Here is a 21,930-nt window from a genome sequence, read left to right on the forward strand (position 1 = left end):
CGCGCGGCCTCAGTAGTTGTGACTCAGTAGTTGTGGCACACGGGCTTAGTTGCTCCGCGGCATGTGGGATCTTCCTGGACCAGGGATCGAACCCATGTCCCCTGCATTGGCAGGCGTGATTCTTAACCACTGCGCCACCAGGGAAGTCGCCCATTTCATTCTTGATATTGGTGATTTGTGTCTTTTTTTTCTCTGTCAGTCTTATTAAAGGTTTGTTAATTTTATTGACCTTTTCAAAGAACCAGCTTTTTGTTTCATTGATTTTTCTCTATTTTTCTCTTTTCAGTTCCCTTGATTTCTGCTCTTTTTAATTTCTTTCCTTCTGCTTGCTTTAGGTTTCTTTTTAGTTTTGTGAGATGAGAGCTTAGGTTATTCATTTGAAACTTTCTTTTTAAATGTGAGCACTTAGTGCTATAAATTCCTCAATCTCAGTACTCTTTTAGCTATGCCTCACAAATTTTAATAAGTTGTGTTTTCAATGTGTTTTTTAATTCCACTTCAGGCTTCTTTGACCCATAGATTATTTAGACGTATATTGCTTAGTTTCCAAGTGTTTGGTGATTTTCCTGTTATCTTTGATTCTGATTTCATTGTGGTCGGAGGCACATTTGGTATGAGTTCAATTCTTTTAAATTTGTTGAGGTTTACTTTATGGCCCGTGATATGGTCTATCATAGTGTATGCTCCATGGGTACTTGAAAAGAATGTGTATTCTGCTGTTGTTGGGTACAGTGTTCTTTAAATGTCAATTAGACCCTGTTGGTTAATGCTGCTGTTGAGTTCTTCTATACCCTTTTTAATTTTCTGTCTATCAGCTGTAGAGAGAGGGGTATTGACATGTCCGACTGTAATTGTAGATTTGTCTGTTTCTCCTGTCAGTTCTATCTGAGTTTGCTTCACATATTTTATATCTTGATTGCTTGGTATTTTAATTGATGTTAATATAGCCACTCCTGCTTTCTTTTGTTTAAACAGCTTTATTGAGATACAACTCATATACCATACAATACATTCTTTTAAAGTATACAACCAGTGGTTTTTAATGTATTCACAGATGTGTGCAACCATCACCACAGTCAGTTCTAGAACACTATCATACCTCAGAAAGAAATGCTGTGTCCTTTAGCTATTGCCCTCCTGTTCCATTCCCATCCCATTCTACTCCGTCTCCCCTCCCCGCCGACCAGCCCTAAGTAACCACCAGGTTTACTTTTCTGTGTATAGATTTACCTATTTTGGAAATTCTATATAGATGGTATTATATACTATGTAGATTTTTTGTGTGATCAGCTTCTTCACTTAGAATAGTGTTTTCAAGGTTCATCCACGTTATAGCATGTATCAGTGCTTCATTCCTTTTTATGGCTGAATAATATTCTATTGTATAGATATGTCACGTTTTATCCATTCATTAGTTTGTGGACTTCTGGGTTGTTTCTACTTGTTTCTTGTAGACAGCGTGTAGTTGGGTCTTATTTTAATCCACTGTGCCAATTTCTGTTTTCATTTGATGTGTTTGAACTATTTGTATTTATTATAATTATTGACATGTTAGGGCTTAAGCCTGCCATTTTATTCTTTTTTTTGAGAAAATTGTCTTCTAGTATTTGAAAACTTATTACATGATTCAACAAAAACATCATGCACATCATTGACAGACAAGGGAAGTTCCAACATATGTCTTTATTGTTCACTGTTTCAGCTTTTTCTTACTTTGTCTTACTCTTTAAATGAAATAGCATCCAACTTTTGTATTAGAATTTTACTCATTCATCACTTGCAACCATAGGTTAAACACAGATGAGTTCTATGAAAATCGCCTAACACATTCTGTGAGAATCAATGGCTAAGTTAAATTTATAATAAAGTATATATTTTATTATTTGTAAAATGTGTGCTACAGATCCTTTCTGTCAGTAAAATTTATAATAAACTTATATCATTGGTTGGGAATGTAATTATTCACAATAGGTAAGAGATAGAAACAATCTAAATGTCTGTTGATGCATGGATAAAGAATAGATAGATAGATGTATCATATATGAATACGGTTGTGTGTGTTCACACATATGCAGCTCCCCCCTCTCCACCAACCTCAAACCAACCTCAATGATTGTTAATCATTGAACAGCACATCACTGGGAATTTTTAGAATAAAAGGTACCTACAATTTTAGTTTAATAATTCTGATTCAACAAACTGAACTGATAACAAGCAAATGTTTTATTCATACCTTCTGTTTCACGGTATTTATTATCTTTATGTCATGGTCTGTGAGCTGCTAGTGGTTGATTACCGCAGAATGACATTACAAGTCTTATGGTTAGATGCAGTAATTGTATGAATACAATATTCCTTCTTCTGGGTATTGAGAAATTTTGCCTTGGTAATCACTAAGAGAATGTTCACAATTAAGTTAAATTCTTCTTGCTCTCAGATTATAAAAGATTTTAGTAGCATCTCGCTTCTGTTTCATGTCACATTGGTATTGCAGAAAGTAGAAAAGAGGTTACCCTTGTTTGTCCCCTTGAGGATGGTGCAGACTATGTGCATAATGTCCACATGTTTGAAGGATTTTCTAAAATGGTATTTCATAACCTGACACACAGAGCAGCAAGAAGTAGTCTAGTATTTCAGCACTAATACTTTCTAATATATATTTCTATTCATGAAATCTTATTTAAGAACATTGCTTTAAAATTATTCAACATTAGACTCTCTTCTCTGACTTGGTAGAGACCTTTCAGTCTCCACTGCAGTACGAAACAATTGTACGTATGTATAACATCCCCAACTTTTTTTTTTTTTTTGTCATGGATGGCTTTGTTTCTCTAATGTATGTTTATGTTCAATATCTAATTCTAAATTTGTCTTGACTTTCCCCCTTCAGTTTAATGAGTGGTGTTAAGAATAATGTTGGAAGAGGGATCAATGTTGCCTTGGTAAATGGTAAGAATAATTATTTTAGCTTATGAATGTACTCAGTGGATATTCATATGTCCCAAAGTAAAATGCACTCGAATATCAAGAGATCAGGTCAGAAAGAGCCAGGCTTGACATTAAAGCCCTCCCCGCACCCTCCCAAAGCACCAACTATAGGTCAAGACTCTGCATCTCAGTATTTATAGCATGCTTTCTTGGAAGCATCCAGCTTGCTGTCCAGTGAGTAGAGAACTTCCCATGAGATTGTCAGGATACAACCAATCTAACATTAAATTGATGAATCCTTGCTGCAGATTTTGGAATCCTAACATAATATAGATGGACATGAATGAGGGTTTGTAGAATGACAGAGCGTGGTGGACTATTGGATGGGGTGTGGGGCTGAGTGAAGAGTAGGAGTCGATTGTAATTTTTCAGTATCGTCCACACTGAATCCTGAACATCTCGAGTGTTCTTGCAAAATCACATCTGAAAATATGAACCCATGAAGTGAGACTCAACTGCATACTCATCTTCTCTTTCTGGGACAGTCACCCTTGTAAATCTGTATAGGGTGATTATAAACCACAGCCACCTTCTCCAGTTCACGGTGTAGGTAAATATTGTTTACTTCTTTCACAAGAGATACATTTTTGTGTTTCTACTTTCTTCATTTTCTTAGGTATAAAATGTTCTATAGGTATTTGTCTATTTAATTGATAGCAAAAAAAATTTTTTCAAAGGGAATTAAATATAATTTTTTTGAAAGATGGCTTTGACGATAGAAAATAGCATGGATTCATGGGTTTTTTTTAAAGGTTTATGTATTTTGGGGTAATTTTAAAATAAGGGAAGATGGTAACACATACAGATGAAAAATATCTAACTTCGAATGGTCTACAGTCAATAGTGAACTTCTCTTTGCTACTCTTCAGCTTACAAGATTAGTGAGAAAGTCCTATTCAAAAAATACCCTTTTAGAAAAAATTTTCAGATGCATACAGTTCAAATTTTAAGTATTTGGCATAATAATTCTTCCTCTGCTAATGAATTCACATCAATCATTGGATAAGATCATTTGTCTTATATAGTGTAGAGTATATTTCAGTTGCATAATTTGCTATGAATTCATTCTCTTTCAGGAAAAACAGGAGATCTAATAGACACCAGATATTTTGACATGTGGGGAGGAAGTAAGTGTGAATAACATATAACTGTTCTGTTGCTGGCACTGAATCACATCAATATAATGTAGCCCATTAATGAGAAAATAATGGTACTAATTTTGTGTTAGTTCATTTGATTACTCTTTCTTTTCACTGAATGTCTAGCTATATTTAAGTGATCCGTCATACTGCATACACTTTGCTTTTTATAAAAATTGTTGGTGATGTGTAATTAAGAGCAATAATATCACAATTGAGATTTTTTAAAATCTGAGTCCTATTTTTTGCAGGACAACTAATTCAAAGCTTTGGGCTCTTCTAGGTTTCTGCCTGAAATTTCTAAAAGAAAAAGTAATTTGAAGAAGGACATAACCAGTATAAGCATTCTTAGCTGACTGAATTGATTTCTTTTCATATGATTTTTCAGTCTCAAAACTAAGTTTATAACCAGGATTATTATTCAAGTAGATGAATATTTGAGAGAAGGAATGGAATTTCCTTTCTAGTTTACTGGACTTAGAACAATCCACAGATAATCTTCCTAATTTGGAAGTTCCTCAAGGAGCAGGTGGAAGTTAGACACCAGCATGCAGAGGGGAAGGAACTGGCACCTCAAAGAAGAATGTGCCCGAAAGAAGGAAGGCCAACACTGATTTATCTTTTGATTCTTTCCTAAGTTGAGGCTCTCCCCTGCACCTCCCCATCCTCATCCGCTTTGTGTATTCCCTGGAAGCCAGCAGTTGTTAGGCTTCCTGAAATTTATCTTGTTTTCAGACCATTCAGCTTTTCTAATATTTCTTCAACTTGTAATGAGATAATGCACGTATTATTTAGTTTTTAAATGAGATCAGAAGGACTTTGCATAGCTGTCAAAACTGTGTAAACTTAAAATGTACCATCAATTTTAGATTCTAAAGGCGTAATTGGTTCTACCAAAATTTATTGCATGGAAAAACTCTTAAAAACTATTGTTGGGACTTCCCTGGTGGCGCAGTGGTTGGGAGTCCACCTGCCAATGCAGGGGACACATGTTTGAGCCCTGGTCCGGGAAGATCCCACATGCCGGGGAACAGCTAAGCCCGTGCGCCACAACTACTGAAGCCCCACGCCTGGAGCCCGTGCTCTGCAACAGGAGAAGCCACCACAATGAGAAGCCTGCGCACCGCAACGAGGAGTAGCCCCCGCTCGCCACAACTAGAGGGAGCCCGTGCGCAGCAACGAACACCAAATGCAGCCAAAAATAAAAATAAATAAATAAATTTATAAAAATACAAAAAACAAAAAACTATTGTTGAAATCAGTCATGTGACCAGAAGCTCTGGTATTTCATCTCAGGTGGATTAACTACTGCTAAAAATACTCCTCAAATTAAGAAGAAGTTGCAATTTACTGCCATCTTCGGATTTAAATTGAAGTGATTTGTTAGCTGCTCTGTTACATTTTTTCTGAATTAAGAATGCTATTATTTTAAGATAGAGTTCAGTTAGAGAAAATCTTTGGAATCTTTGCTGTGGAAAGAAACTGAGTAGATTTGAAGGAACCCAGTTTTGAAGTAGTATTAGACTTGGGGGCTGTAAGGAAACCTGACATTGTGAGGAGTTCAAGATGTAGAATGATTTGCAGTACCTGATCAGCCTCTTTGGCATCATCAGTTTATTGTCACTGAAGTGGTGTTTAAGCCCTTGTGAATCTTGATACACTAGATGAAGCAGATAACGACTGCAATATTTACCTTAATTAGTTTGGCTTTTAGTGATAACTTACCTACATTCCTTCCTCTAGTTTATAGTAAGTAGATATGCCCAGGAGTTTCTTTAAATCAGTGTGTGTGTGTATACAGTTGTTCCTTGTATCTGCAGGGGACTGGTTCCAGGACCCTCCACGGATAACCCATAATCTGCAGATGCTCAGGTTACATAATTTGCCCTCCATATCTGCAGTTATGCATCCGCGGATTCAACCAAGTGTGGGTCATGTGGTACTGTACTATTTATTGAAAAAAATCTGCGTATAAGTGGACTCCTGAGTTCAAACCTCTGTTGTTCAAGGGTCAACTGTATACATATTTATATATTTTTTTAAATTACAGATCCTTTTGTGCATTAAGTAAAAGTTCTCTATCTTCATTTTTAGAAAAGTATCTGTGCAAACAATTTGCCATGTACTCAGGGAGTCCATGAGCCTTTCTCCTGCTTCCCTAAATTTCTTACTTTAAATCATAAGTCATGCTTTAATATGACTTTACTATGGTTTTTTCATTTCACCCCTGGAATATCAGTATAAAAAACATACAGGATGAATCAGGATTGGGAAATTTTAAGTTGATGGGAAACTTAATTTTTAACCTGTTCATAAGATTTCTCTTTCTTTTGGTTACTCTACGTTAGAAATTATTGATTTACAAGCACTTCATTTTTTATATTACTAACTTTTTAGAGATTATCATGATGGTTACTCAGTCATTTAAAAAAAAAAACAAAAAACCAACCCTCAACCCTTTCTTTTTTTTCAGATGTGGCCCCATTTATTGAGTTTCTGAAGGCCATTCAAGATGGAACAATAGTCTTAATGGGAACATATGATGATGGAGCAACCAAGTATGTAAACTTAAAAATTTATGCAACTTTTCGGAGTTATAATTTATAATAATATAAGAAATACATTTTCAATGAAAAAATTTATAATATAGAGCAAAGTAATCCAACTTTCAGATAAACACCATTAACATTTTATTTTGCTTTCTTCTTTCTTGTATTTATCATGATATATTGTTGTGAAATTAGAATCACATTATACATGAAGTTTGTTATACTCTTTTATGTTCTGTTTTTAACAACTATATAGTTTTCTCTGACAATAATATTCTTAAGTAGCATTTTTTTATGGCATTTCCCGAAGTGTGTTCCGTGAACACACTTTAAAACTGTAATGGTTCTTTTAATCTTTTACCATGTTAAGTTTCTAGGTCATTTTACCCTCCTGGTTGCATTTCTTGGGCATTCTCTAGGTGATTATTGTCTCTCTTAAAATGGTGCCCCAAGTTGGACATAGTGTTCCCAGATGTGGTCTGGCCAGTACAGGGTACAATGGAGATGCTAGCTCACCATGTTTGAGAAATTACGTCTAATATTCATGGAGACTAGTGTTGCATTCGTTTTCTTTTGGCAGTCACATCACATTTTTGGTCAACTTAAATTATCAGATCTTCTCATTTGATCTCAGATTTTTTTTTTTAAACCACTGCCAAGTCAGGTCTTCCTCCCCATTCAGAACTTGCTTTTGTTTAATGTGAATGAAGGACTTTATATTCATATATCCGTGTTAAATTTAATTTTGCTGTTATTGGCCCACTTGGTCTTGATTCTGACGTTTGTCCTATGAGGTTTCCATGGCCCAGGCTTCGTACTCTCTCCAGAGTCATTCAGGTGTCTAAATCTAAGTCATTGGCAAACATGTTTACCACAGGCAGTGTGCCACCAGCTGGAGGCCGCCTCCAAGGGATTCATCTATTCATCACCTGCAGAAACTACTTTTCAGACGGTTTCCACTGTATCCTGATAGGCATACCATTCAGTTGCTGTTTAATTATTTTATTTTCTGAGACCATCAGATACTCACTTGAAATTCATGAACGATGCTAATTATAATACCCTGATCTACTGCCCCAAAACCTCTTCTAAATCTGAAATATATGAGATGATGTTAACTTGGCTTTATTTATTCCTGCTCCTTCCGGCTACTCCCTCTCTTTCTTTTTTTTTTTTTTTTTTTTTTAAATTAATTAATTTATTTATTTTTGGCTGCGTTGGGTCTTTGTTGCTGCGCACGGGCTTTCTCTAGTTGTGAGTGGGGGCTACTCTTCGTCGTGGTGCACGGGCTTCTCATTGCGGTGGCTTCTCTTGTTGCGGAGCACGGGCTCTAGGCGCGCGGGCTTCAGTAGGTGTGGCACACGGGCTCAGTAGCTGTGGTTTGCAGGCTCTAGAGCGCAGGCTCAGTAGTTGTGGCGCACGGGCTTAGTTGCTCTGCAGCATGTGGGATCTTCCTGGACCAGGGCTCGAACCCATGTCCCCTGCATTGGCAGGCGGATTCGTAACCACTGCACCACCAGGGAAGCCCTCCCTCGCTTTCTTTTCTTCTTTGTGTAATACTCACAGGAGATCCATTCTAAAATTTCTAATCCATTCTAGAATTTTGCTAGGAGTTAGAATTAGTTTTATTGGACCATTGTTTTTAAAATTTTCCTTGTCTTTTTTGAAAACTGGAATATTTAACTAACTGTCTTAGCATCTTCATTTTCCATGATGCTTCTAAAATAACCGACACAACCTTGAAGACTTTATTAATAAGTTCCTTAAGAATTTAAGTGTGTGACATGTGTGGGCCTGGCGGCTTAAATTTATTTTAAAGCACTTAATATGGACATTCCTGAACTACTTTTCCCTTTTTATGTTGATCGAAGAGTGTTTGCCTCCCTGGAAAAGACAGTTGTGCTTTGATCTTGATACTTTATCATTCTTGTGAAACAGTGGGTCCCTTCATTATTTGTACTTGGTAGCAAAAGTTCTCTCTGTGGCCTTCAGTAGTTGTATGAGTCTCATCTCATTTTGAGCACTCAGGTCTTCCTGGTAGTAGTAGTATTAAAAGTTTTGTCATTAGTAACATGATTTGCCTTGTATTTTTGCACACTTCCTTTTCTCAGTTTGAACCCATCACACAATGTAAGTGAACTCAGGTAGTTCAAACCCATGTTGTTCAAGGGTCAGTTGTATCTCCAAAATTAATGCTATGTATAAATATATTAGTTACACTACACTGCCTTTTAAAGAAATGGGACATTTTGATACCTACTGTATCAAATGCTCAAAATATTGGCTGTGTTGCAGGGTTTTAAACTTCTTTTTGAAACATGAAATCATCTTTTACTTAGTTACGTAAAAGATACCAAAAAGGAATAATAAAAATCCCCCAGATTCTACATAGGCAGATTAGAAAACTTTAGAAATTATTGAGAAAGTTGTCTTGTTCTAAATCTATCGTTAGATATACACAGGGACATGTGTCAGGGGTGCCCAAGACCACCCCCAGGTTTGATGATTCACTGGGAAGAGGCACAGGACCCAGCATACAGACCTGCTCACTCCCTGCTATGATTTGCTACAGCAAAAGGATACAAAGCAGAATCAGCAAAGGGAACTAGCAGAGAGCAAAGTCTGGAGGAAGCCAGGCTCGAGTTCCTCTCCCAAGTGGAGTGACACAGGACATGCTTAATTCCTCCAGCAACAAATTGTGACGACACTATGAAATGCTGTCCACTAGGGAAGGTTATTGGAGACTCAAGGCCCGGGGTTTTTACTGGGAGCTGGTCACGGAGGCACCCTCTGCCTTACATATCCCAGAATTCCAGACTCCCAGACAGAAAGTAGGTGTTCAGCATAAACTGTATTGTTTGTACAGTTTAGACACAGTGAACCATTCTGATCAGTTCTGTGAATGGGGGGAGCCTCCCCAAATCCCAGTTTCTAGATGCCAGCCAAGGACCAGTCTTGCTATTAGGGCTTTCTAAGGCCTGTTTTATTAACCCTTTTTTGCACAGGACCTAAGGGTGTTCTCATTGAAAAGTAAGGAAAGATTAACGGGATCAAAATGCAAAGCTAAGTTTCAAGTTGCTTCTAGATCTTTGGCTAAATTGGCTTAGTTTATTCATACAGATCAAAATGACCACTTCTGAAATTTGGAAGTACAGAAGGAAAAATGACTGCCCTTCAATATATTTAATTGATGTAAAAATTTTTAGATAAGAAAAAAATTTATGTACTTCTGGCTGGGGGCCAGGCCTGCATTTGGATAACCACCTACTTTGCAAGCAGTTTTTGTGTATGAAGCAATCTCTTGGCATTTGTGAACCTAACGTTCAGCTATTTATGAGCAACCCCGAAGCCTGTGAGGTGCAATTTGTGATTTTTCTGAGATGTAACTGAATCAAGCCCTGAGGCTTTCCTCCAGGAGGTTGTCATTACGCTGCCCAGTTAGCAGGACCTCTGTACTTCAACACCATTTGTTCTCGATAAAGCAGCAAAACTCACTACTAGTACTGATGATGCAAGTAAAATGTTCTAATTAAGGAGCCAGAAATAAAACATTTGGATAAACTAAAGAGTAGAATATGACAGTCTGCAGATCCATGACATCCTAACACGATTTAGAAACAAGAAAACAGGGTTCAGACAATACTTTCTGGGAATGTCCCTCTAATATACAAGTTGCTTATCAAGTGAGCAGACGAATGGAAGTGATAGCTAATTCATGTAAGGATGGGTACAGGAAACACAGCTACAGACAGACTTTGGGGAGAAGGTCAGACTCGGGTACACGTGGTTCTCTGTGAAGGTCTCAAAATCTTCAGAGGCTGAAGATGGTTCACTGGTCCTTTTGCACAGCCATTTCATTTATTTTTATTTCCCTTGATTATAAAGGCATCGCTTTACATAGATGAGTCTGAAAGGCTAAATATTCCAGGGCTGCCCCTGATTTTCTCACTGATTCTAGTGAACTTCCCCCAGGAGGATAGCAGTGCCCAAGCTATGGTTAAAACAGCTCCACTGCCCCATGGATGTGGTTTGTATAATTGTGGAAGGCTAATAACATATGTAGCTCTTTCCTGTTTATGAAGCTTTTTTTAACATAAAGTATCCCGTTTATCTTCAAGTAAGTTACATTAGAACTGTTGCGCCTCATGTTTCTTTCATTTATACATTAAAGGAGCCAGCTGATATTAGCATGGGCTGCTTCAAAGAAGGCTGCAGGATAAACAGGCGCCTTCCTCACTGGCCCTCCGGCTATTTTGCAGCCAATGATCCTCCACTTATTTGCAAATATAAAACTTGCCTTGCCTCAGATTTTAGAAGAACAAACCTCTCTAATTGACCTATAAATGCCGTCTTTTGGGTGATACAGAGGACTTACTGGCCAGATACCTGCACAGGTGTCCCTTAGTTATCTTTTTGTGTTTTTTTTTTTTTTGGCTCTACAACCAGCACGTATCTTCTGAATTTCTTCTCCCTTTTGAGACAGAGGAGAGATGGAGACTCACTCAACATTAGGATAAGAACCTACACAAAATTCCTTAAAGGCATCTTTCAGTTAGCTGTTTCCCTAGCAGTTGCCTTTTGTCACTGCCCTTTCTTAGCCGCTATGTGGTTAATATTTTCATTTTTATTAAAAAACCACTTGGCAGTTGTCTCTGAAGTAGAATTTATATCCCTATTCTCAAAATTCATTTTCTTTTAAATAAAACATCTGGTGTTAGAAACATCCAAATTTCTATCAGCATTTACCTTTATTCTATTCAAATGTAATTTACAAAGGGTTTAGTGGAGATTCAAAGTGATTTTTAATTTTACAAAGATGTTGGTTGCTTAAGATCTTGGATTAACCTGAATAGGCACCTGCTGACTACAGTTTCTCTTATTTATTTGATGGATATAAATGAAAATGAATTGTTGTTGTGAAATAAAGACACCTAAAAGGTACTTCTAAATAGTATGAACTTGAAATTAATTTCTAGATTTCATGGCTTTCATCACTAAAGAATTCAAATAGGACTTCCCTGGTGGCACAATGGTTAAGAATCCTCCTGCCAATGTAGGGGACTCAGGTTCGATCCCTGGTCCAGGAAGATCCCACATGCCTTGGAGCAACTGAGTCCGTGCACCACAACTACTGAGCCTGCGCTCTAGACCCTGCGAGCCACAACTACTGAAGCCCGCACGCTCTAGGGCTCAGGCTCCACAGTAAGAGAAGCCCCCGCAATGAGAAGCCCGCGCACCACAACGGAGCGTCGCCCCTGCTCGCCACAACTGGAGAAAGCCCGCGCACAGCAATGAGGACCCCGTGCAGCAAAAAAAAAAAAAAAAAAAAAAAAATTCATTAAAAAAAAAAAGAACTCAAATAGTAGGAATGTTACTCTGATAAAATTTTTTTTTTATGTTCTCTTATCTAAGCCAGCATTCTCTCATTTATTTCATGGTTGTATGTTAAGTATCCTAACTGTATCAGTATTACTTAGATAACATACAGGGCACTACATTTATTGTATTATTCTTTTTCTCCCTCTTTAAGACTCAATGATGAGGCCCGGCAGCTCATTGCTGAACTGGGGAGTACGTCTATTACTCATCTTGGTTTTAGAGACAACTGGGTCTTCTGTGGTGGAAAAGGCATTAAGACAAAAAGCCCTTTTGAACAGGTTAGTGTCTTAGGCTTTCATAATTAATGGACAAAAGCAGTTGTGTGAAACCATGCAGGACCTATTCCTATCCCAGTTATTTGAAACTTAGATAAAGCAGACATTAAATATGTTTATGTGTTTTTCATAGGTTCTTGGTAATCAAGTATTTGAAATCACCGTGGCACTATTTTGATTTTAAACTTAAAAATAGTCAATTCTGCATGAAAATTTTTTTCCTACATGACAGTGCATTGGCATATGATTAGTTTTATCTTAAGCCTTTTAGGAAGTTGGTTATTAAAGATTTTAATTGAACTTTTGTTACTGTAATCAATTAAGTTTAGAAATACTTTAGAACTCAGTAGAATGTAAACCTACTTTTGACCAACAAATGATCCTTTAAAGACCATCTGCAGTGTTTTGTTCTTTCAGCTGTTATTTGAAGGTCTGCTACTACATGCCAGACCCCAAGCGTTGCTCATTTAATATATTGAACAATAATTTATATGTTGATAGAAGTGTTACTGAAGTGAGTACGCATAAGTATGTTATTGCAGATGTGCAGTTCGCTGAAGTTTTAAAAACTATATACTATGATTGTGTTCCAACAGCACATAAAGAACAATAAGGACACAAACAAATATGAAGGATGGCCTGAAGTTGTAGAAATGGAAGGATGCATCCCCCAGAAGCAAGACTGATGTGGAGAAAATTGAAGGGAGCATACTTTCACTTGCTAATGGGAAAGCCCTAACCGAAAAACTACATGTAAATATTTTAAGAGCATGCAGCCATCTCGGTGTGTGCATGACCATTATCTCTTTTGATATCAGGATTATTTATTGCTAACGTAAATAGACATCTTTGTAAATAGTCATCATAATGAGCAAATCACTGAACCATTTCTAAGCACATCTCCCTAATGGTACAATGTTCAGACTGCGATGATAATGGCATCTTTTAATTCTAAAAGCATTACACAATGGATAACTGAACAGATTTGAAAAATGTATTGATTTATATACTAGTCGCTGTGAAAAATCTGTCATGGAATAATATGGGTTTTAGGGAGGAGACTTTGTTTTCTTTTATATATATATATGGCCTTTTGATGATAGTATCTTTTAAATTAAAAAGATATTGGGCTAGTTGTGTGTGTAATGTTACTTTACAGTCTGACTCCCCTGTTGTATTTCTTTTCTTAGTCTTTCTCTTCCCGTCCCAAGAAACCTAGAAATAAAATATGAAAACTTGTATCAAATATGTGAAAAGCACAACAGAATTCTTCATTTAATGTACACAGTAAAGAGGAAATATATGAATGTAGTTGCATCAGGGCTGTAGCTTGCTGGATTTTGAGTTAATAGTGTGCATGAGTTGATTTTGCATAAGCTATAGAGTAAGACGGGGGCGGCGGGCAACTCCACAGAGCTGAGGAACCAGGCCAAGTCCCTTCCCCAGCCTTGGTAGGTCATTCAGGGCAGCATGTCAGTATAGTTAGAGCAATACTGGCCTAAGTTTTCCTTATTTAAGTGTCATCAGCATTGACCAAGTGGTTTGGAAAGAGGCATGTTTTAATGTCACAATAATTTTGGATTGTAAACCAAGAAATTCTGTATTTACTTTCATCTAACTTCGTAAGAGTAATTTTTGCCTGAAAAGGTAACAACATATTTAGAAAGGTCCTGATTACTGATTGGGACTGATACCGTTTAAAAAAATAATTTTATTTGACACACAATGACTTTATACCCAATTCTACATAAAAATATAAGAGATCTACCTTTTGTTAACTTCAGATGTTCACAAAATGACTCAAGTTTTTAAAATATTTTTAGGGCATTAAATATCTATTGTGTGTGAAGTATCTTAAACTGGAACATAAAAAATGTAATGATCAAACTGCTATTCCCAGTAAAAGGCAGCACTTCAATTTTGGATCTAAATTTTAGATGACTTATATAAGAAAAACTAAAAGCAGTATTTTTTATTTTGCTGTAAACCAAGGTGGAAGTTATTCAGCTATTTCTTAAACATCAGTGAGTTTGGGGGTACTGTTTCTTCCCTCAAACCGAATGTAATTCATGAATAAATGCACCTTACACATCTAAACAATTTTTGTAAACTTTTCAGATTTTTGGTGCTGATACGCTAAATCACATTCAGCATGTATGTTTTGACATTTAAAATACTTCCCTCAATTCTGTAAATTAAAAGAATGGCTATTTTACAGTTCCAGGGATTGTGAAATAAGTGTTGCTTTTTTTAAAAATAATGAGAATAAATACTCTTGGTTTTGCATTGTGAATTTTTTTGTATTATCTGGCAAAGTAATATGCCTATAGAACTTCACACTGAGGTTTGTCAAGTGTGTATTGTACTGCTTAACATGCAAAATTAAAGTCATTCCTATGGGTAAACACACTAATATCCTCAGGATATATCTTAACATGGGTAGAATTTAAGTATCTAGATGGCAGGACATCCCTTTCAAGATAAGGACTATAACATGATAGCCTTGTAGAGGTGTATAAAATGCCAAAAGAAGGGATAAAGATTGGTTATGTAACTGCTTTCATGCAGTTTGCTATTGTTTCGATTCTGCCTTGTATACATTATGTCAACATAACTTTGGAAGCAATAATTTTACTGTATTTTATTTTCAGGTAGCTTTTAAAAATCAGCATTGTAAATGCAGCAATGCTCATTTAATGTTCAGAATTTTCATTAAAATCAAAAATTTGGCATTGACACTTTGGTTTTTTAAATGGTGTTTAAGGACTTATGGATGTGTATTTTTTATTTGTAATCATAGAGGCTGTCCCAGAACAAGTATATTATAATATGCCTGTTAAAATTCAGCAAAGACAGTAGGAAAATAAGTGATATGGGGAAATTAAAGAAAAATTGAGCCAGAATCTTTATATTCCTGACTTTAATTTGATTAAAGTTTATCATTGTTCTTTCTATATTGTATTTGTTTTGAAATGAATTAGCTGATATATTATCATTTTTTGCCAGAAGAAGCTCAATGCCTTTAGCCTGAAATGCACTTTATATTTAGTTTATACAAATTATACATAGGTTGACCCCCCCCAAAAGATGATAGTTTAATTCAGTTTCATTGACATTCCCCATTCTTAAATGAAAGAATGAGAAATGTGCTGTGTTCAGTTAGTAGAGCAGTTGAAAGTGGAAATGCATTTACAATCGTTTAAAAAATGAATGTGAAAGGGAAAAATTGCTTGTATTGATCAGGAAAAAGATTTGCCACTTAACCTCTTCAACTGGGCCTTCGACAGCAATAAGTGCATGTAAATTAGGAGTTGTAGAATGAAGTACCAGATCTTACTTCTTCTAAAGCATTCCTCAGAAGCGTTCTTTTGCTGTCTCTTCCCAGGATGATTTTTCTGTTGTAGACTTGGTTTTTGATTGGCGTGTGCCAATGGCTAGTTAATCTCTGTTTCCCTCAAAGCTCCCTCAGTTTAACCTGGCCTCAGCCTCTACTATTGCTCCTCTCCCCGTCCCCGTCTCCTTTCTTGAGGTTCCAGTGAAATCAAGAGTTAGATGGAGCGAAAAGCGGGCAGGCCTGGCCCGGGAGTATCAGGGAGCAGCAAGGGATGGTGCAGCCAGCCTGGTGAAAGCCCGTCTGGAATCTAAGAGGTGTCCTGCCCCAGAACCTTCCTCCAGTCCAGTGAGGGGCAGAGTACTGGAGGGCAGCTGTATGAAGGAAACACTTTCAACACTAAGATGTCTCTTCTAGGAGTGCTCAGAAAGGAAGAGGGACTGCCAGCCCTTTGGGTAGAGACGGAAGAGAGGTTTCTCTTGGGTTTGTTCCATGGGTAGTTTATAAGCAAACGTAACACAGCGAAGACAGTCTTCCCAGTACAGCTGGTTCACAGGTACAGCGGGCTGCCATTGCTAAGCTCCCTGTTCAGCTCTGCAGAAATCATGCCTACCACTGGAGTGTATTGACTATTGAAAGAACAAGTTGAAACTCAGTTGGCAAAAGATACTCCCTTTTATTAGGGAAAATTGATTTATGAACCTGCAAGCTTCTAATGTTCCATATAATCATCCCATATTGTTTCACTTGATAACCAGAGAGGAGCAGGGCCTAAAATCTTAAAGAGGAGAGAATTCTGTAATTCGACAGGGTAGCCTACTGGCTAAGAGTACACAGACCTGCCTGAGTACGTGTCTCGGTTCCACCATCAGCTACATGAGGACCTTGAGAAAGTCAGTATCCTCTCCTGTAAAATTGGGATAGAACTGTGTATTTGTGGTGTTTACCAAAATGCCTGACACGAACTACTCTTTAAATGCAGCTGTTAGCATTTCTATTATTGCTATGTCTTTTGCATTCTAGTAATGTTTTAGCCATAGAGGAAAGTTAAGTCAGCCTCTTTAGCTTTCCAGCCCCATCATACCAAGTGTTACGGTCTGAATATTTGTGTCCCCTCAAAATTCACACGTTGAAACCTAATCCCCAATGTGATGGTATTTGGAGGTGGGGCCTTTTGGAGGTGATTACATCGTGAGGGTGGAGCCCTCACGAACGGGATTATTGCCCTTATAAAACAGACCCCAGAGAGCTCCCTGGCTGGGCTTCTCTGCCATGTGAGGACACAGTGAGAAGACGGTCATCTGTGAACCAGGAAGCAGGCTGTTTCCAGACACCGAATCTATTGACACCTTGATCTTGGACTTCCCAGTCTCCAGAACTGTAAGAAATAAATTTGCTCTTTATAAGCCACCCAGTCTGTGGTGTTTTGTTATAGCAGACCGAACAGACCAAGACACCAAGCCAGAAGGGAACCATTAAATGACTAGGGTAGTAAGATCATGAGAGAGGCTACAGCTATTCACCCGAGGTTCTCCTTAACCTCCAAGCTCCTGACTATATACTACCAACCCTTCCACTCTGACACTGAACTCCCTTTCATGTGCAGAATTCAAGCTTTTGTGTATCTCCATGCAGCTAGCATTTCAAATGATCACATTGATATAGTTTCACTTGCTGGCCCCCCACAAGTATGTGAAGTTATGAGACTTCAGCCAGAGGCAGGGAGTGTTTTCCGATTCCTTCCTGTGGCAGCAGCTGAGTCTCACAGGACACTCTGCTGAAGCCCCAGAGAGCACACGAAAACCTCCAAACTCTCCACCCAACTCGCACGGCGGGGTGGGGCGGCCATCAGGTCAGAGAAGATGCTGAGACTCGGCTGACCCCCTTGCACCCCAGCATTTGCTTCTTGCTCAAAGGGCCTGTGAAGGTTCCTACTTATCAGCAGGGGTGCCTGGGCAAAAGAAGAATTTTGAATGAGAACTTTGAAACCTCTTTTTTGGTTTCAGGGATCAACACTTTCCTTATAAGTCTGTTATTTGAAATTTATTCATTGGACTTTCAGACACATTTTCAGCAATGCATTATGTGTTCAAATGCAGTCCTGCTTGTCTACCTACCACGCAGGTGCTGTTGCTACTGCTTGGATGTCACCTGATCGGATGAACAAGCTCAGTACTGGGGCGAGGAATTCTTTGCCGGGTCTTACTTAGCCTTCTGCATCACCAGTGGAATGAGATGGCTGACCTGGAAATTGGCTTCCTCTGCAGCCCCGTGTGGAGAGAACCTGATTAGAGAAGTACTGTGTGCCTCGTTTGACAAGAATAGAAATGAATTTCAAAGAAAATGTCTTGCAGGTCCAAGCTCTGAGCAGAGGAGAAGTGAGAGCAAACGGTGCTGAGGAGTAGAAATATGTTCAGTCGTGGGGAAGGCAGTGGCCGCTGAGGGCTGTGATTCTCACGGGGAGGCCCTGGGTGGAAGAAGAAGAGCGGATGGTGAGGGTTTCCTGACGTGTGAGGAATGAGCCCGTGTGCCCTTGACCAAAGGGGAGTGCACCTTTCCCGGATGACTTTCTGTTCTCCCTCAGGGAGAGGACCTGAGATTTAAGATCAGTAAATGAGGTGACACTTCAACTCCTATAGACATCTGAAACTTTTGGCCTGGGAACGGGGTTGAGAGCCAATTCTTGTGGAACTGTTAAAATCCCATTATGAAGAAAAACAAATCCCATTATGAAAATACCCTGGAGAAGTTTCCCTGCAGTTCTATAGCACTGGGATTGTGGGATGGGCACAGTTACAGGCACTGTGGCAATTGAAATTCTGACATTGTAGTTAATATATTTAGTCAACAAATTTTAGAGTGTGTAGTTTCTCCAGAAGTGATTAATTGGGCATTTGGGGGAAGAAAAGTGTTTAAGCTAGCAGAGGGGAGAATTTTTTTCTCAGAAATTTATCTTTCAGCTTGTAAAAGTGTTAAGCCTGGACCCATTAAATATCAGGCATGTTAAAGAGGATTTATCACATTTACTTTTTCAGTTTTCCCATGTTGCTATCTTACCATATGCTATTTCTTGCCTTGCTTGCATAGAGCCTCGTGTGGAGCAAAAATGAGTTGTTTGCCAGGGAGTTTGAGATCAAGCAATTAAAATGGGTAAGACTTTAAACATACACAGTGTTGTATGTCAATTATATCTCAATAAAGCTGGGGAAAATATAAAAACAATACAACTGACAAAATTTTTTAAACATTTTTTAAAAGTATAGATTATGGACTAGAAATAAATAGGTAATTATTGACTTACATTTTGTTTATTTACACTTTTCCTTGGTTACGAAGAGTTCAGGTGTGTTTAAATATGCAGTTAAATTTAGTGATATTCCTCTTTTATCAAAGAGTAATTAGGATCTATAACGGGTCACCCTTCCTTTTTCTTGGCTAAACACAGCTGGGCGGATATGGGCCATGTTCACAGACGGCTGTTACTGACATGCAGAAGAGAAAGGCTTCTTGGCCTCTTTGGAGGTGAATCACCCCTAGGGTTCAGAATGGCAGTTTAACAGAGGGAAACAGGCAGCCCTATATCCCCGTTCTCCCTGCTCTTCCAATTCTCGCACACAAATCAGATGCTTTCATTTTTTTCTGCAAATTTAAAAGTCATGTGAAACTTTGTGTTGACTTGGTCCACGTTTATTATTACTCTCCCTTTACAACAAGTGGGAGAGGCTGCTCTTTCTAGCATGATTTTGTTTCAAGAGATTTTAATCATGCAAACCATCTCCACTGGTTTTTCTTTGGATGTGGATGTAAACTATTACCAATGGTAAATTTCATCCATCTTTTAAAAATAACACCTTATGTAACAATTGGCTGTAAGCACAACAATCAAAAGGATGTAAGTATTTATTTAATGTCGCACTAAATTAGTTTGATCTTCACCCCTAGTCATTTCCTTTTGGAATGATTGTTAGGCTCTTGAAGCATAATCCAACTGTCAACCACATTGGGATCTAAAATAGAAGGCAGTTTAAATCACTTAGAGTTTAGAAATCAAGAGGCAGTGTATTTTAATTACATTTCATGGTGAATTCTAAGACCTCAATTCTCCCATCACTTCTCTCCAGCTTCTCAACCAAGTTTATATAATCAAACCAGGGAGGAACACCCTGTAACTGTCATTATGTTTACAAATCCCCAACCCCTTTAAATGGTATACTGTAAACTCTGTGCTATTTTCTTTCTGTGAGAGGCGCAATAACGATATGATGGTTAAGGGCACAGTCTCTGAAGCTAGTCTGTTCTGTGTGACCTGGGCCAGCTACTTACCTCACCATTACTGTGTCTGTTTCTATACAGTAAGGACCTCAATAATGGCACCTACTTTATGAGGTTATCGTGAGGATCGAATGTCTTAATATATACGATTTACTTAGAACAGTGCCTGGTACATAGTAAGTGCTATCTAAGTGTTTACTAACATTATTTTCTTTTTCAAAGGTGTTGAGTCCTTGGTGTACCACTGTGTTCCCTTTCATGCTGGGCCACACATTTGTCCTTCTCAGTTTACCTCATTATCCTACTCTAAGAAGTGTTATGACTTGTCACATCTGGTCTATACTGAAACTGAAATTTAAAAGACAATCAAGGATCTTAGCCAATTTTCCTTAAGAAAGTCTTGTCTTGCCGAGTATACATGGTTCCTGGAGATATGATTTGAATTTTTCTTCCTTCAAGTCAGCTAAGTGGATTATAGTGTTCTGGTAACTAACTGGCTCCAAATGGTGGGTTTAATTCCTCAGTATTTGATGGCCTTTGGAAGGTGATGCAAAAAAATACCAGCAGCTCACCGAATTGCCTATAAATAAATATTTTCATGAAAAGCTCTTCTGGTTCCACATCTTAAGTAAAACCAAACACATCAGTACTGACAGTACTTCAGAAAATTAAAGTGTTTCTAAAATATTTACTGTGAATATCATGTGGTTACAAAGCTGCACAATAGGGTCATAACATCTAACTTACATAGTTCAATTCCATCGTATTCTTAATATAACTATCATAGTTTCTTAAAAAACAAACAAAAAACCACCAACAACTAAACCAACTATCATCCAGATCATGAATAAGGAAATAATGCCATTATTTGTATTCAAACAAATCAAAGTGTTTTTGTGTTGTGTAAAGTATTATTATCAGGGAAATGCTTTAATTAACCAACTTCCTTATCCAGAGATAACAGATAATGCTGTTTGATACGTTTTTCTTGATCACATTTCAAGATAATCATCATTGCCTCTAACCATTGCCTCTATTAAGCAGTTCCAAGTGTACAAAATGTTGAACTCCTAAATTGAAAATTAATACACTAGAGTGTAACTCCCCTCCCCTCTTATCATCATAAAGGGCATTTGAACAAATCAAGGCACTTTTTACCCACCGCGATTGTCTGGCAGTGAGCCAGATCCATGTGATACCAGAAAGCTGTTTCCTAAACACATCACTAGAGCTGGGGACCGTCCAGCATAGAGGACCCTTTATGGTAACATAACCTCCTGGTTTTTCTCTGTGGACTCATCCCTTTCCTATTCTCAAACTATGTGGGTTTAGTTGGCATGAACCCCACTGCCATTTCCCAGCATGGGTCTTGATTGCTTTAAAATGATCAGTGTATATCATCCAACCCCAATCCCCAATGGCCATTGTGATTGGCTCAGGGATAGGCACATTAACCAATCAGAGCCAATGATGACTTTTGCTGGGCATTCTGAGAAATAAGTTTGCCCTCTCTCTTGTGTGAGCAACCAAAAAAAAAAAAAAACAAAACAAGAACCTCTCCCTTTCCTTAGAATGAGTAGTAGGAGAATGTTAGATCTGGAAGGAAGTGTGGCAGCTGTGTTGATGAGAAAAGCCGAGAGCCCAGAGCTGCTGAGACTTGGGTATTGGGGGGGTTGGCACAGAACCCTGTGGAGCCTACAGTCGAAGACAACATCACAGAAGCCAGCTTCTTTAGGCTGGAGATGGAGAGACCTGAGTCCTGGGAACATGGTGTGAGCTTTTGGATCAAACTTCACCTGAATCGGTCACAACTCTAGACTTTTCACCCACCGAGTCAGTACATTTCCTTTAATGTTTGTCAGTCTGGGTTGCTTTTTTTGTTACCTGCACCATAAGGAGCCCTAAACCATGAAGGCACAATAGGCTAAACTGGATAGAAGCGTTTGGGCCCCAGAACGTGTATTTCCAGGAGCACCATGCTGCTACCTATACTACGA

The 21,930-nt window shown here is 38.1% G+C and overlaps 1 protein-coding gene across 1 annotated transcript in view; it reads left to right on the forward strand.

The window, feature by feature from the left end:
• Positions 1 to 13,576, forward strand: part of FAM3C (FAM3 metabolism regulating signaling molecule C) — a 46,890-nt gene extending 33,314 nt beyond the window's left edge. The window contains exons 6-10 of the mRNA XM_059933515.1: positions 2,891 to 2,949; positions 4,065 to 4,115; positions 6,601 to 6,685; positions 12,207 to 12,333; positions 12,927 to 13,576. Of these exons, the coding sequence (XP_059789498.1) occupies positions 2,891 to 2,949; positions 4,065 to 4,115; positions 6,601 to 6,685; positions 12,207 to 12,333; positions 12,927 to 13,016 (412 nt within the window). The 3' untranslated portion in view covers positions 13,017 to 13,576. The remainder of the gene's footprint in view (positions 1 to 2,890; positions 2,950 to 4,064; positions 4,116 to 6,600; positions 6,686 to 12,206; positions 12,334 to 12,926) is intronic.
• Positions 13,577 to 21,930: the final 8,354 nt, after the last annotated feature.

Source organism: Balaenoptera ricei, chromosome 9 (genome assembly GCF_028023285.1).
Source record: "Balaenoptera ricei isolate mBalRic1 chromosome 9, mBalRic1.hap2, whole genome shotgun sequence".
Lineage (NCBI taxonomy): Eukaryota > Metazoa > Chordata > Mammalia > Artiodactyla > Balaenopteridae > Balaenoptera > Balaenoptera ricei.